The sequence below is a fragment of the Vulpes vulpes genome, chromosome 13 (assembly GCF_048418805.1).
Source record: "Vulpes vulpes isolate BD-2025 chromosome 13, VulVul3, whole genome shotgun sequence".
In the NCBI taxonomy this organism is placed as follows: domain Eukaryota; kingdom Metazoa; phylum Chordata; class Mammalia; order Carnivora; family Canidae; genus Vulpes; species Vulpes vulpes.
In genome coordinates, this window is record NC_132792.1 from 121208055 (window position 1) to 121223517 (window position 15463).

The 15463-nt window shown below is 38.4% G+C and overlaps 1 protein-coding gene across 21 annotated transcripts in view; it reads right to left on the reverse strand.

The window, feature by feature from the left end:
• ENAH (ENAH actin regulator) overlaps positions 1–15463 on the reverse strand; it is a 140565-nt gene that overhangs the window by 36630 nt on the left and 88472 nt on the right. For 13 of the 21 annotated variants that reach the window (XM_072732691.1, XM_072732690.1, XM_072732686.1 and 10 more), the window contains exon 4: positions 2874–2958. In XM_072732691.1, coding sequence (XP_072588792.1) covers positions 2874–2958 — 85 coding nt within the window. Of the gene's footprint in view, positions 1–2873; positions 2959–7745; positions 7803–15463 lie in introns of all 21 variants that reach the window. The other 8 variants (XM_072732678.1, XM_072732673.1, XM_072732670.1 and 5 more) reach the window with 1 other exon arrangement.

Sequence of the window (15463 nt, forward strand, 5' to 3'; positions counted from 1 at the left end):
CCAAAACAGGAATTCTCACTGAGGATCAACTGTTGGAATCAAGGGGGGGGGGGGGGGGGGCCGGTCTGTGAACCTCTGAAATGACATGCAGATGTTGCATGTAAGTGCACATATATGTGCATGTAAGAAGGGCGGGAGGCTGGGGGAAAGATGGCACGAATCTGCTGCTGTCGCCAAATTCTCAGGAGGGTCTATGATACTACCCTATTTCGTGGGCAATATGGCACAGATCTCAGGTGTATGATCACAGCTGTCAATGTAGAAGCCACCAGGATAAGACAGTTAAGGGAAAGCTTCAATATGCAACCCAATCATCAGTCTGTCAAGGTATACCACATACAGAGGGAGAACGAGGACAGCTTGTGCGCATGTTCATGTAAGAAGCCAGAGGAGTTAGGGGTACAAGGGACAAAAGGGAGCAAGGAAGAGACTCTGCACTTTGAAAGGAAGAAAACAAAGAGGCAAAGTTGCACAAAGAGGAGATATTTGAAGTAGAAACAAGTCAATGCTGGAAGCAGCATTTCCAGATTTGAGGAGACACAAAACAGATTTCAGCAGATAAAAAAGGAAGTGGGTGAAGGAGAGAGAAGGGAAGGGACAGAGAAAAAAATTAACACTGAAATAGAGAAAGTGGTACCCAAATGGAAGGTTTCCCTACAAGAAAAGGGGGCACCCAGCTGGCTCAGTTGGTGCAGTGTTCGACTCTTGATCTCAAGGTTATAAGCTTGAGCCCCATGCTGAATGTAGAGATTACTTAAAAATAAAAAATGTTTTTTAAAATCTTTTTAAAAAATAAAGAAGACTGTGTAGCTAGGGACAGAAAATAAAAATTTACACAGAAAATTTACATTTACCAAAAAATTTTAAAAATTATTTACAGAAAATAAATTAAAAATTTTTCAGAACTTTAGATTTTACTCTTCAAAACGACTGAGTTCAAGTTTTGAACTAAATGAGCAGTATAGACAACATTCAATTTTCATACTCTGAAGTATCTTCCTATATACAAACAGAAAAGCCAGGTGAGCACTGCAGGGCCAGCCCTTGGACGGGACAAAATCAGACTCAAGGTACAGCATTTTCACAGCAGTTAGTAAAAATTCACTCAATATTCATTTCCACTAAAACTGCAAGTTCCAAGTTCTGTTCTGAATGACCTCCATGCAGAGGATCGCCCATCTGAGGTCCTCACCAAGCCAGCAGTACCCTCTGCTGGCTCCTATTTCTATCCTGCATTGTCCTCATCCAGCAACTGTCCCAGGAGTCACTTGTCATTCCATGATGCCAGAAATTATGTTACATTGGGTTCTTTCCTGGTCCTTCCTAGCTTTCCACAAAGGTTATTCCCAATCATTCTCTTTTAAAGATCTATCCATTCATTTGAGAAAGACAGAGAGTATGCAAACAGAGGGAGGGGTAGAAGGAGGGGGAAGCAGACCCCTCGAGTGTAGAGCTTGACCTGGAGCTTGATCTCACAATCCCTAAGATCACGCTCTGAGCCCAAACAGTGTGAGACACTCAACCAACTGAGCCACTCAGGCACCCCATGATCATTTTTTGTTAATTACTTTTCTGTGTGTCTGTGTGTGTGTGTGTCTATGTGTGTATGGAGGGGGAGGCAACAGTCTCATTACAATTTCTAACTCTTGGAATTGTTCTGTTTAAAACACTCAATATAGAACCAAATTCTATCTTTTAAACTTTCCTTATTTCTACAAAAATTTAATTGTATTTATATTTGTTATAGCTTCACTCAAAAGAGTTGGATAGATTTTCATCAAATTTGGAGCTATTTCCACAGCAACTTTACTAAACATAAAAGGCTGTGACAAAACCAAAATTAATTTCAGAAGGGCCTTCCCCAAGAGCCAAGCAGTTACACACCAAAGCAGCCAACACGGAACATGGTGAAAGATCCCTCTAGCTGACAGGGGAACATGACACACACATCAAAACAACACAGAGAATCTGAAGAGTGTTTCAAATGTGAGATCCAAATCAAAGGTCAGAAGAAGAGATGCTGGCATGCTATGGATGAAATGCTTGTCAACTGGAAGAATCCATCTAAGTATGATGGTTATCAGCTGTCTAAAATAAAACAGGTGACCGACTAGTGAAAAAAAGCAACATCAACATCTCCAAAAAGTTTTCATATGTTTAAAATGGAACACCTAGGGGTGCCTGGATGGCTTCAGTTGGTTAAATATCTGCCTTGAGTTCAAGTCATGATCCCAGGGTCCTGGGATGGAGCCACGCATGGGGCTCCCTGCTCAGTGGGGAGTCTGCTTCTCCCTCTGCCACTCCCCATGCTCATGCTCTCTCTCTCTCTGCCAAATAAATAAATAAATAAAATCTTATGAAATAAATAAATAAAATCGAACACCTAAGTTTAACTCAATTTTACTGAATGTATCTGAATTTTATAAAACTATTTTGTTACAAATTTGGTAGCTTATAGTTCGGAGACTCTGCTAATTGAGAAATTTTCTTACAAACTGTACTGTATTATTTCTTTATAAATTACATTGAAGCAACAAGATGTTATCATTGATCTTACTGAACCAGCAATTTAATCATAAATAGAATGAGTTTGTATCCCATTACTAAGCACTATGGTAATATCTCATTATCAATGACTTCTACTAATAGCCATGATTTCAACTTTCTAGTTAAATTAGTTATGTGAAAACCATAATGACCATAGATCAATTTATAATTGCTATAAAAATAAGACTCTCTGAAGTGAAAGTCACTTTGTATGCTGCCAAGTGACTTTTAAACGGCTGACAAGATATAATCCACTTTCAATATTAGGATGCTTACAGGTTTTCTGCAGTAGAAAGAAAAACTGCAAATAACAACATAAAATTTACCTTCTTTGAATTTCCAATTCTTCTTGTGATGGGCCATTTTGAACTTGGGCAGGCAGTTGAGAATTTTGTCTAGGCAATGTTGGCCCTAAAAGGGAGGGAAAACATTATAGATGAACATTATCTTTATAGTTAGCTGGACGGAGGAGATAAAATCATGAGAAGAATAACATAAAACCATCACATATTTACAAATGTATCTTCTCTTTGTTTAGCAAAATAAAATATAAGCTTTACATAACACACAGCAAATGAAAGACTGCAACATAATGCTGTCATCATCTCCAGAAGGCTTACTTGAAACAAATGGAAAACATCAACAATAAAGGAAAAATAAACATTTATATATGAAGAGCTGGAGGAAAACAAGTGTTCAATGAGCATCTGAATAGGCACCTGAGCTGGACGTTTCTAAGACAATGAGACATTCTCTTTGGGGTACTTATTCATGAAGTGAAGAGGGAGAAGTTAAATGAAAAAAATCAGAATTCAAAAACTCACCTAAATAGAACACTGGAAATGAAAAACAGGAGAGAGAGAGCATGAGAACCTTATTACTAGGATGAAGAATGCTAATGCATTTATCAAATTTGCCCAATTTAAGCTGCCATTTTTATTTAATGGCTTGGCATTTCCAGCCCTGGTGAAAACAAACATTTGCTAAACTTCTATATATGATTAACCTACTTATCTGAATTTTAAATATAACAGAGGTAATCTTAATAGCTTTTCATTAGGGGTAAAAAAAAAAAAAAAGCAAACAAAAAATCAAACAAACAAACAAAAAAAAAAACACCCAAAAAAACAAAAACCCTACATTCAAACCAACATGGCTGTCACGAGAAACTAATGACCATCCATTCCCACATACCATGTGCAATGCAGACCCATTTTTGCCATCTTATAAAAAATGCCACTAAATATGGGACATTTGCAATATGCAATGCCTAGGATTAAAACAGAACAATCTTGAAATCTAACCCAGGAAACAAGAGAATCCAGTAAACAAGTAAATCTAGTGTGCCAGCAAATGTCAACAGATATTTTCAAAGTGATTTGTAGGCCACTAGTACCAGAAACAGGTAATAGAGAATCGCTTCTGTGTACTAAGGCAAATTCTTGGTAACTGTGCCGTACTAGGAAAGTAAACCTTGCAACTAGAAGGATAAGTTTCCTGGCAATGTGGTTCAGTACTGGGATATCCCAATTGTAGAGAAACAGATAATTTGATCTAAACTTACCTACTAAATTTTTTCCTCATTTCTTTACCCATCTCTAGATTAACCATGTAATTTGTCCTCTAAAAGACAAGTTACATGACAATTGTGGTGATGTATTTCATCAGGTTTCCTAACAGTCTGCTATTTTGAGAACCACATAAAGGAAATATTAAAATATATTAATCCCATGTCCTCAGCAACAACAACAAAATCAAAAAACTTTTTGAAGTTAAACACGCACTTAAATTTTTGCATAATAAAAAATAGAACTTGTGTAGTAAACAGCCTAGAATTCTTTCCTTCTTTTTGGAAGTGTACACACTGTACACACTGTACACTTTTTGGAAGTGTACACACTGATGTAAAAATAGACTATCATATTAATAAACCACACACTAATATCTAATACTCTTAGAAGGAAAAGATGTCTTATCTCTTCCAGCAGAAGGAGAGAAAAACAGAAGATTGGGGGTGGGGGATAAACTTGGGAAAATAGAAACTATTTGGGGGAAGTATTTTTTATATCCAAAGTTACATTTATCCAAAAATATTAAATGTGAACATTTAACCTAGGCAACTCATGAGACCATTCTGGTTTATTTTTTAAAATTATATTTGTTTATTTAAGTGAAAAGCTCATGCTACTCGAATAATTAAACAGCTAGATGCCAGGGGGTCAGAGAGACTTGTCCAGCATCCATCTCCAAAAAAAAAAAAAAAAAAGCTAACACACAGCTCACATCTAGCACAAGCATTTTGACCTCAATGGTGATCCTAACAGATGAAATTCACCAATACAAATCTACTGATGTAAATTTTAACTCAAATATATAAATTCAAGAAAAGGGTATCAAAATTTCAACTCAATCCTGTTTTATTAAGCAGATTTTTAAAAACTAACAAAAGTTCAATGTAACTTAAAAATAAAGCTTGAATGAGGAATAAGGGTCTTTTAAAAGCAATTTAAAGAAACTGTTTTGAATTTTTTTTAAGTTAAAAACAAACTTGTTTTAAAAGGAAGTTTTAAAAATGTAGGAAGTATTCTCTGGCTGGTATCATTAAATTATAAAAATAATTTACCACAGTTTATTCATGCAACTAAAAAGAGGAAAGCTATAAGGAAGATCCTTTTAAAATGAGGGGAATTTTGATACAAGAAAAACTCTTCAGATTGTTTTCTATATGGTTCTTTCCATAGACATCCTCTCTGTGGAGGGCAGGAGAGGAGGGGCCTTCCCCTGGTGTCTTCTTACATCTGTATTTAAAATCTAGTTGTCCTGTTTGTTTCTTCTCCATCAGTACTATCAAGTCACCATAATGAGCACATTGAAACTCATTTGCATCTAACAATAATGCAAATACTGTAAGCACTGACTAGAAGAGTTCTGGGTCAGTCAAGACCTTTAGGGACACAATTTCCTATTTCCTTCTCATCCAGCACTCTGTAGTTGATCACACCAATGTGAGGCACTCAGCAGGAAGCAGCAACTGAGATTAGTCAAGGCTTCCAGCCACCACTGTTTTCTGGACTGTAACTCTTACTTATTTCACATCGGTCATATTCCTAAATGAGTATCTGTGTCCTCACAGAATGCAAAAAAAAAAAAAAAAAAAAAAAAAAAAAAAACTTTCCTATCTGGTGGGCAAACGACAGCATTGTTATGAGCATCATGTAGTGGCTGACAGGTCTCTTTTGGGAAGAAAGAGAAGAAATGTGAGCCTGCCTCCTCCTATAATGGTGTCATGAAGTACAGGAACTGATTTTAGGGTTATTTCCCTGTTATATTACCATAGCCAGAGACAAGGACTGATATTAATATGTCCTGGCTAGAATTCATATAGCAGAGATGTGACTTAGTTTCTGATCAAGAAAATGTGCTCACGCCACTGATAAGTTCTCTATAAATGATGGAAATCAGAACAGAGTGTCTCTCAGATCCAGGAATGAATGGCATTTCAGTCTTGAATTAATACTGAATTTTGGCTAAAGCACATTGCACCTGCTGTCACATTTTAATTTTCACAAATCTGGTTTCACACTTAGCCACAGACTGCTTAAAAACACAGGACTAAAAGACCAATAGGTGTTATTATACACAATACAATCAAGTGTAAACTTAGCAATGTGGTAATTATATTGTTATACACCGTTAAATCAATTAAAGGTAATAATGGGGAAAATCTTCTTTTTAACACATTATTTTACAACTTAAAAAATTCACTTTTATTAAGGGCAAATCAATCCTCCCTGCAATTGGGTAAAGTATATTATTCTGCATGTGGAACTCAAGATAGTAAGGAGCAAAGTACAGAACATCAAGTAGGTTTTCAGAATGAACTAAAAAAAACTCCTAATAACACCAATACGAGTAATAGCTCATGGCTAGTTCAAAAGGTGGCCTAAAAGAGCCCCGGGGAGGAGGCCGATAAGCACAGCTAAGAGTCACTGATTAAACCCTGGGGAGGAGGGAGTTACAAAGATCTACACCACAGGCTCACTGCTGTAACTATGTCACCTGGAGCAATCTGAAAATGGAACTTTAGGTGATTAAGAAATACATCAGAGATTTCCTTTTTGAAAATTTATCACACATGCTTCTTTGCCTAAACCAGCTGTACATAAATTTTTAAATGATTCTAAATAGAATTATGTAAAGAAACAATATCAGAAATACTGAAGAATCGCATCAAAAGTGGAGTCACATGGATATAGTACATATACACAGCTGAACTGTTTATATAAAATTTTAGCAGTATTATCACCTTATAATTTTATTTCTCATAGAGTAATTGGGCCATTCAAGATATACAGGAGAAAAAAATGTTCAAATAATTACAAGTCACTTTCTGAACTTGGTTTTTCAAAACAGAAAATTTCAGAATCAAATGAGGATAAAAACAATTCAGAGGAAGGTGTGTGTGCGCGCGTGTGTGTGTGTGCATACCACACAGCTCTATCCTTGTGTTAAGGACACAAGCATGTACCTGTCTTTAACTGTGACTCGGGCAGCTAAGGGACACATCCAGCTCATGCGTGTGAACAACACCTATATGTGCACACGTGTACACAGGAGTGGAAGAGCCCTCTGGAAGCCCAAGCTCATTCCTCACCTACAGGAGAAAGAAGGCTGTCCCTCAGAAGCCTATCCAGTGAAGCAGCAATGGCCTCCACCTGCCTCACAACATGCATGCCCACAACTTAGCTCACGATGAGCAAAAGCTCCCGTAAGATAAGACACATTCACATTCCTCAAAACATACTAAGGTGGATGTAGTATGTGGATGCGTGTGGAGCCACATACTAAGGTGAATGGAATTTTGTCCCCATTAAATTATAAATTAAAAGACTGCTTCAAACAAAATAGCTGAAAACAAAAACGAACAAACAAAACCCCCTCTCATTCGTGTTAGAAGAACTGAAGAAGGGTTAGTCTTAAGACCCTCATTCTAACTACATTCTCACTAAGAAGCCAACTCAAAAGCTGACCGAATCACCTACACGAACCACAACAGATATCACAACATAAAACGGTAGCTTGCTGTCGATCCCAAATACCACAAACCAGACTATGGCCTACGGAAACAAAAGTTATGGAAATGTGCAAGTAGTATGTAGCACAGCTTGAAAAAGTAATGGAAACATAATGTTGCTTACCACAGAAAATACATCGCAAATTAGTGCTGTCCTGGGTAGCAGCAACCTTGCTCTGGGCTGCAACAGACACCTTGGTGTTAGAAGCTTCAAAGGACAACGGGGCCATCTGAAGAACTTCACACAAACTAAAAGGTGCTTTGAAAGGTTCAAAATGTTTTTATACATACGTCCTATCTAGATCCTCATTCTGGAAGCTCTGTAATTTAATAGAAACGTATCTTCTTTAATATAAACTTTAAAGAGAGTTTTTATGTGTCATCTTATTTGTGGAAAAACCCTATAAGAAGCCACAGACCAAATGATGCACTTATAGTCTCTTTTCTGAGTTAGAGAGTGCAATCGATTTACATTTCACAATCATATTTTTAAAAAGCAAATGAAACTGCGGTAAGAGGGCCAGGATCCATGGCTGAGTTTCACAGTATCTACCCTCTTTTAGTACTGCTCATTAAGAAGACTTAGCAGCTGAAAAAAATTCAGGGGAAACACTTAAGATTAACTTTACATCAGAATTCACTTCTACTAGCTGAAAGAGACAAAGCCGGTTTTTAAACAGCCGGTAGCAATTAAAGTGTTTTATAGTCATTGATGTAATAAATAAGAGCATCTTCATTGGCTTTGTACTCTGAAAAAACATCAAAACTATTCATTGTTTTACCAAGGCCACATTTTATCGTTCTCTTTTCCCTCAACATGTATATATACAAAATGAAATATCTTATTAAAAACATGTGGCCACATCAAATAGGCATTTCTACATTAAAATTTACTTTAAGTAAATTTAAGAAAAAAAAAAAACTCAGTGAGAAAAAGGTGCTAATTTATGAAAAGTGGAAAGGCTTATATAAAATCAAGGTGACATTCAAAACTGGGATAAAAAAACAAATTTAAAAATTTTCTTAGTATTAGTGACATTCAAAACTTTACATTAATAATTTTCTATAAAATTCCAAAGAAATTCTTTTCACTGTGGGAAAGATTTTTTTCCGTTGGTAACCAAAAAACAATGAACAGATTAAAATATATTGATTCAAGAAAGACTGCATAAAGGCAAACAAGACAGTATCTTAGATTTCCCCTTAACTGAGTTCTTTAAGTAATACAATTTATGCTAACTAAAAAAGTTTGCACAGATTGAGACCAAACCAATTTAAAGACTGTATATCTGAAAATGGTAATAAACCTTAATCAGAATTTTTTATCATTTTTAGAAATTAGATTAAATATCATCCAATTAAATTTATATCTTGCTTTAAAAATATTACATACAGCAGATATTTTCAAACACAAACAAAATAAGATTGATAAATGTCACCTTTGCTAAGTACTCCCAACAACCCAGTCTATTATTATTAAAGCCGCATGCACAACACTTACTGTAATGACAGGAGACCACAGGCATACATATAAAATGTCTACCAAGTCAATCATATCATTTCAAAGAAGATAAACAATTTAGCAAAATTTTAGTAGTTATATTTTAAGTTTAAGAGAATCTGTCTTACCGATATCTATAAATGACTACTTCTGTAAAAAGCTTTTATTAATAAACATGCCTGGTCTTCAGGTTTTACCCCTTCTGTTCCTTTAATTCATGTTTAAAGGAAAAAGAGAGTAAGGAAAATATAAAAACTTACAAGAAAGCCCTGAGAAGTGATCCCGTCTCGGACAGCAAAGCACCTGCCAGGCTGCATTACCAATCATTCTGGCACAGTCAGCCGATGGCTGTCAGAATGCAGGGGAACCATTCGGACTGTATGAGACCCAACATTTTCCACCAAAACTCCCATTTTTTTCACAGTTTACACTACGAGGCACCACTCTTGCACTCAGTATCTTCAGGCATCTTCTTTCTACAGACTTCTACTCCTTGCCACCACATAAAATACTGATCTCAGTTCGATCACAGTCAGCATTTCCTAAAGATGCGAGATTATTCATTCTGTAGTGTGCACAAGCTTGGGGTGCCGAACGCTGATGCCACTCACTCTCTTGGCTGGAGGGGAGGGGGTGAAGAGGGTGAAGGAAAAAGGGGAGGGGGGCAGGGGAAAGAGAAAGGGAAGAGGAGGGGAGGAGGAAGGATGGAGTAGGGGAGGATGGGAGGAGAGAAGGAGGGCAGTTACTGCCCAGACTGGGCAGAAGCAGTAATAGGATGCCTGCAGCACCCTTACTCTCAGGGTTATAGTCCCAGCATTCCATACCTCTCACCTGTCCCCCCAAGAGCCCAGAGGAATAATATGGCTTGGCGCTGAGAGATGATGAATGCGCCCTGAAGGAAAGCAGGTACTGAGGACGTTAAGATGCACCAAAAAAGCAAAATTCAACATCTACATGGGACTTTTGGAGAAGAAAACAACCTGGTCTATCAGCCACTCTGACCACAGACAGCCCTGTGGCAGCAGCTCATGCTTTTCTAATATAGTCTATAAGTGGTGATCCTCGGGCTCTGCCTACCAGTCCTCTCTCCCCTTGGGTGGTTTGGTCTGAGCAGTGAGATAGAAAAGGCCTGGGTGAGAGAGTAGTCACAACCATGACAGGCTGTTTGCATCTGATCAGCATAAATGCACATTACGGCTAGATAAAATCATTACAGCAGACCCTTAACTTCAGTTCCGAGGCAACTTGTAATGGGCTATCAACCATCTCAGCATTTTTTCTGAGGACTCGATGACATAATGTTTGCCTAAAGCTGGTTTTCCTTCGATTTACTCTCTGGAAAGCGATCTGTTGAATAGGCACATCACCAGCTTCCAAAGAGGCAGTGTTCCCACTTTTGACCATCAATATGGCCCCCAGGTATTACCCTCGTGATTGCAAAGTTCAACTACATACGTTTTGAAAGGGAATAAAAGCAAGTATGTGTGTGTCTGTTCTAAGGTGTCTAGAACAGAATGCAGGAAGACACTGCAGTGGTGTGGCTGCCTGCAATAAAATAAACAAAAATAGGTACTGCAGGAACACAAACTGGTGCCGCCACTATGGAAAAGATACGGAGGTTCCTCAAAAATTAAAAATATAACCACCCTAGGATCCAGCAATCCCACTTCTGGGCATATATACAAAGGAAATGAAAACAAGATACCCAAGAAATACCAGCACCCCTATGTTTGTTGCATTATCCACAATAGTTAAGATACTGAAACAACCTAACCTCCTGTCCATCAGCAGATGAACAGATAAAAGAAGATGCAGTGTGTGACTATGTGTGTGTGATAGGTAATTCCATTCCAGAATATTACAGAATATATACAACGGAATATTACTCAGCTTTAAGAAGGAAATCCTGTCATTTGCAAGAACATGGATGGACCCTGCAGGCATCATGCTAAGTGGAACGAGCCAAACAGAGATAGACAAAGACTGCATAGCTTCACTTGTATGTGAACTTTAAAAAAAAAAAAAACACCAAGCTCATAGAAAAGTGGTTGCCAGGGAGTGTGGGTGGGGTAAATAGGCTGGTAAGAAGGTACAAACTTTCAGTTATATAATGAGTAAGGACTGAGGATCTAATGTAAACTTGGTGACTCTAGTTGATAGCACTGTACCTCATGCTATCATGAATTGAAGTTTGCTGTAACTCACCAAAATTAATCTCTCTCTCGCTCTCGCACTCTGTCACACTCACACACACACACACACACAGAGGTAAGGTGACAAATGTGTTAATTAACTAGATAGGAGGGGTCTTTTCACAAAACAAGCTATACTAGATCATCATGGCATACATTTTTATTCTTAGATTATACTTTAATAAGACTGAAAATATATATATACATATATATCTAGGTCTCATACTGCAGGGCTTCATGCCAGCAGACATGAGAATTACAACAAAGAGCAAACTGTGTTCAGAGTGATGGCATTTCTTAAGTGGCATTTTAATACTTCTCCAAAAAAATTTCATTGTTTTAAAATATGTGCAGTTTTTAATAAAGAAAATCTTTAAAGATCTCAGGAAATTGAGCATCATGCATCTATAACCATATGAAAGGCGGCCAACATATAAACCTCTCCCATGTCATTGTGCCAATTCTTAGGCAGACTGTATATGTGATCCCTCTTTCATTTCTTTGATCATTCCTCAATTTAAGGCCTCAGATACATTTTATTCCCTTCTTAGCAAATGTTAGATGGCTGCTAACAGCTGACAAACTGCAGATAACCCATTAGAGGTTTGAACAGCAATAGTCCCAACATGCCCCCTAGCCCACACCTATTTTATAGACTTATTTTCAGCTGTGGAATCAATGACTCTGAAGCCAGCTAAAGAAACCTTTAGAGTCAACCAGAAGAAAGAAGGCCTGTAATGTACCAATCCTGCCACATCCTAACAACCATACCGTGTTCCCTTCTGTGCAGAACAGAGCTGTCCAACAACCACCTTAACAAGCACCACCTGCCCTCTGCCACCACAGGCATTGTGAGGCACAGGTGCAGTCAGGCAGGGGTTCAACAGGTCAGCGCACTGTTGGATTGCTAGCTGAGTCTCTAACCAGCACTGGGATCCACTCAGTGACACAAACCAGAAACCCAGAGCCCTCCTCACCCCTTCTCTTTTGTTATGACTAGTTAATCTACTGCCAAGTCCCTTCCTGCAACCTTGAAATCTCACTCTCCAAATGGCCTCCATTGCCACACGTCATGCTCCATGACCTCTTGTCCAGACTGTGGTTTTCAAAGGGGGTGCGTTTATCCCAGACCACTAAACAAACACTGGGCTGGGAAAGAAAATGGCAGCGCTTCTATTTCTGTTCATTTTTCTCTCATCCTTTTTCTTTTTCTATATTTCTCACTGTTCTCAAGATAAATCTCAAACTCTAGGGCCTTCTCTCCATGCTATGACACTGCTTCCCATCCGGTTCATGCTGTCTCCCTATACTCTAGGCATGCCGGTCTTTCCATCTTTCAAACATGCTCTCAGGGTTCCTCAGTCTGAAGGGCCGCCTTACAGGTGCCCATGCCTTCTGCCCACAGCAGTCATCTCTGGGTCAGCAAGAGTATTTCCTTCTGAGCCAACTACAACTTGCTAGTAGTACAAAACTCAACTGGAGTGCAGACAATGAAGACAAGTAGTCCCCCTCCTTCACTAGGAGTTCTTTCTCCTACTTCAAGTTTTTCTCATGTTTTTTCCTGTTAGTCACTCAAAAAACTTAAAAGAATGTAATAAGCATAAAGATAAAATTAGGTAATTATCAAATTTTTAAAAAAATACGAAGATCTGTCTAAAGACTTTGGAGCAAAGTTTTAATACAATATTACAATTTAGGCAAAGTGGTCCACTTGGACCTTGGACCAAACCTCCACTTGGACCAAAGTGAGATAGAAGAAATGGACCTGCAACAGCCTTCAAAACTGGAGTCTGGCAGCCGGCTGGGGGTGACAAAGGTGTCTAGCTCAGTGGGCGAGACTCATGGTAGGCGCACATTCAGTGACATGAGGATATCTCAGATCCTATGTAAGGAAACTCAGACAACCTCACTGCTGTATCCACACGGAAAGAGCTGAAATGAAACCCCTGTAACCAAGAAAAGTGTTTGCACTCTAACCGGACAACACACCAACTTTCAAAGACCATGTCTCCTTTCCTACTTTTACAAGACAGAGAATTAAAAGAATCAAAAAAAGCATAAAGTTTCTAAGCTAAATGCTCTTGGACATGGAAAAAAAAATGAAGCTGGGCAACTGTGGGCAGATAAACTGAGCCTGAAGGCAAACAAATCTGAGATTTCACAAATCCGTTAAGCACTTCCCTCTATTTACATTCAGCTCAGCACACAGTTCCACTACAGTTCACCACAGTTTAATATGTGGAGTTTGTCTAAACTAAAGAATCTGCAGAAGGCCTTCTGCTTTGCTTTTAAGCTTATTTTTTAAAATGCAAGGATTCAGTCCTTACTTTCATTGTACACCAGTCATGCAACTTTAAAATAAGAAAGCTAGCTGTTGAAATCAGTCCACAGAGCATGCCTGGACACAGGACACATTTTTTATTATGGTTTACTTTTCAAACTGCCATGCATGACACATGCTACAAGATGCCTCAATTGTGAAAGCATCACAGTAAATAAAAGCCGGTTACAAAAAAAAAAAAAAAAAAAAAAAGGCCGGTTACAAAAGACCACATATCATAAGATTCCATGAACATGCAAAGCCCAAAACAGGCAAATCTACAGAGAGTAGATCAGGGGTTGCTAGGAGCAGGGAAGGGTGGTGGTGACCGCGTAAGGGTCTGAGGCTTCTTGCTGGTATGAATGATAAAAACTCTCAAAGGTTGCCTGTGCTGATGGCTGCTCAGCCCAGTGAAAGCACAACGAACCACTGAATAGTATGCTTCACACAGGTAAACTGAACAGTATGTGAAGTAAAGCTCAATAAAGCTATGAAGAAAAAAAATAGTGCTGGGTTTTTGTGTTCTTCATCTCAAAACCGTCTTTAAGACAAACTTGAAAAATATTTCAATGCCTATCACCTTTCCCTTATGGAAAATATAAAAGGTGATTATCTCTGGGTGGTAGGATTTTAGGTTTTCTTTTTTCTTTACTTTCTTCTTTATGCTTTCCTTTACTGCTTAAAATTCTTTTTTTTTTTTTTTAATTCTTATAAGGAGCACACGACTTTTTAACCAGAAGAAAGAATTCCTTATTTTCCCTTGAAAAACAAAATGTTATGCTGGAAGTTACAGTTCCATCAGCAAGAGAACTCTTGCTGGGTGAGGTCCCTCCAGGCTCTGGCCTCGGACCTATGAAATGGATACAAACAATGAAGAAAGTGACTCGAGTTAATAATACTAGGGTGACGAGGGTCTGGAAAAGCTTGTGAACCAGGACCTAGATGCCCTTTCCAAACTTGAGAGCTAGTGTGGGAAGGCCTGTGGCAGTTCCTCTGCCAGCAGGTTCTTTTTCAGCAGAAATCAACAGTTCCTGATTTCAGCAGGAATCAACCCCCCCTTCTTAGGTGGAGACTCTGAATACCTGTGCACTTGGAATGGTTTTTACCCTAGGACAGAAGTTTCCCTCTCCACAGGGTCCAGTGCCTAGCTCTCACCTTTTCTGCACAGGAATTCCAGATACTCCAGCATGGAAACCAAGAAGCAACTTGTACCAAAAACCACACAGGGCAACTAATACAACAAAGGCGTCCAAATTTATTTTGAGAATCTAAAATATGTAAAGTTGTATTAAGAGAATAGTTTGGTTAAATACATGAAGCAAAAAAAAAAAACAAAACAAAACAAAAAATAAAATAAAATAAATACATAAAGCACAAAATAAGCTGGGCTTGATCACATGATCCAGGGTTTCCACCTAGGCTGCTGATGTGGGGGGTTGGGGGGGGGGGGGTGCTGTCATTGACCATGAACTCACTCTGTTGACTGAACACCAGGAGCTTCAGTCTCTGAAATTTAATTATATCCACAACAATATGTACCTTTATGTCCCTACTTTTTTTTATTTTAAAGATTTTATTATTTTTTAAAAGATTTTTATTTGACAAAGAGCACGTGCGCAGGCACAAACAGAAGGAGCAGCAGAGGGAGAGGGAGAAGCAGGCTCCTCACTGAGCAGGGAGCCCATACACAGGGCTCTATCCCAGGACCCTGAGATCATGACCTGAGCCAATGGCAGACGCTTCACCAACTGAGCCTTGCAGGTGCCCCATGCCCCTACTCTTTAAATACAATGTCTCATGATTAGTGATTAGTAGGCTATATATAAACT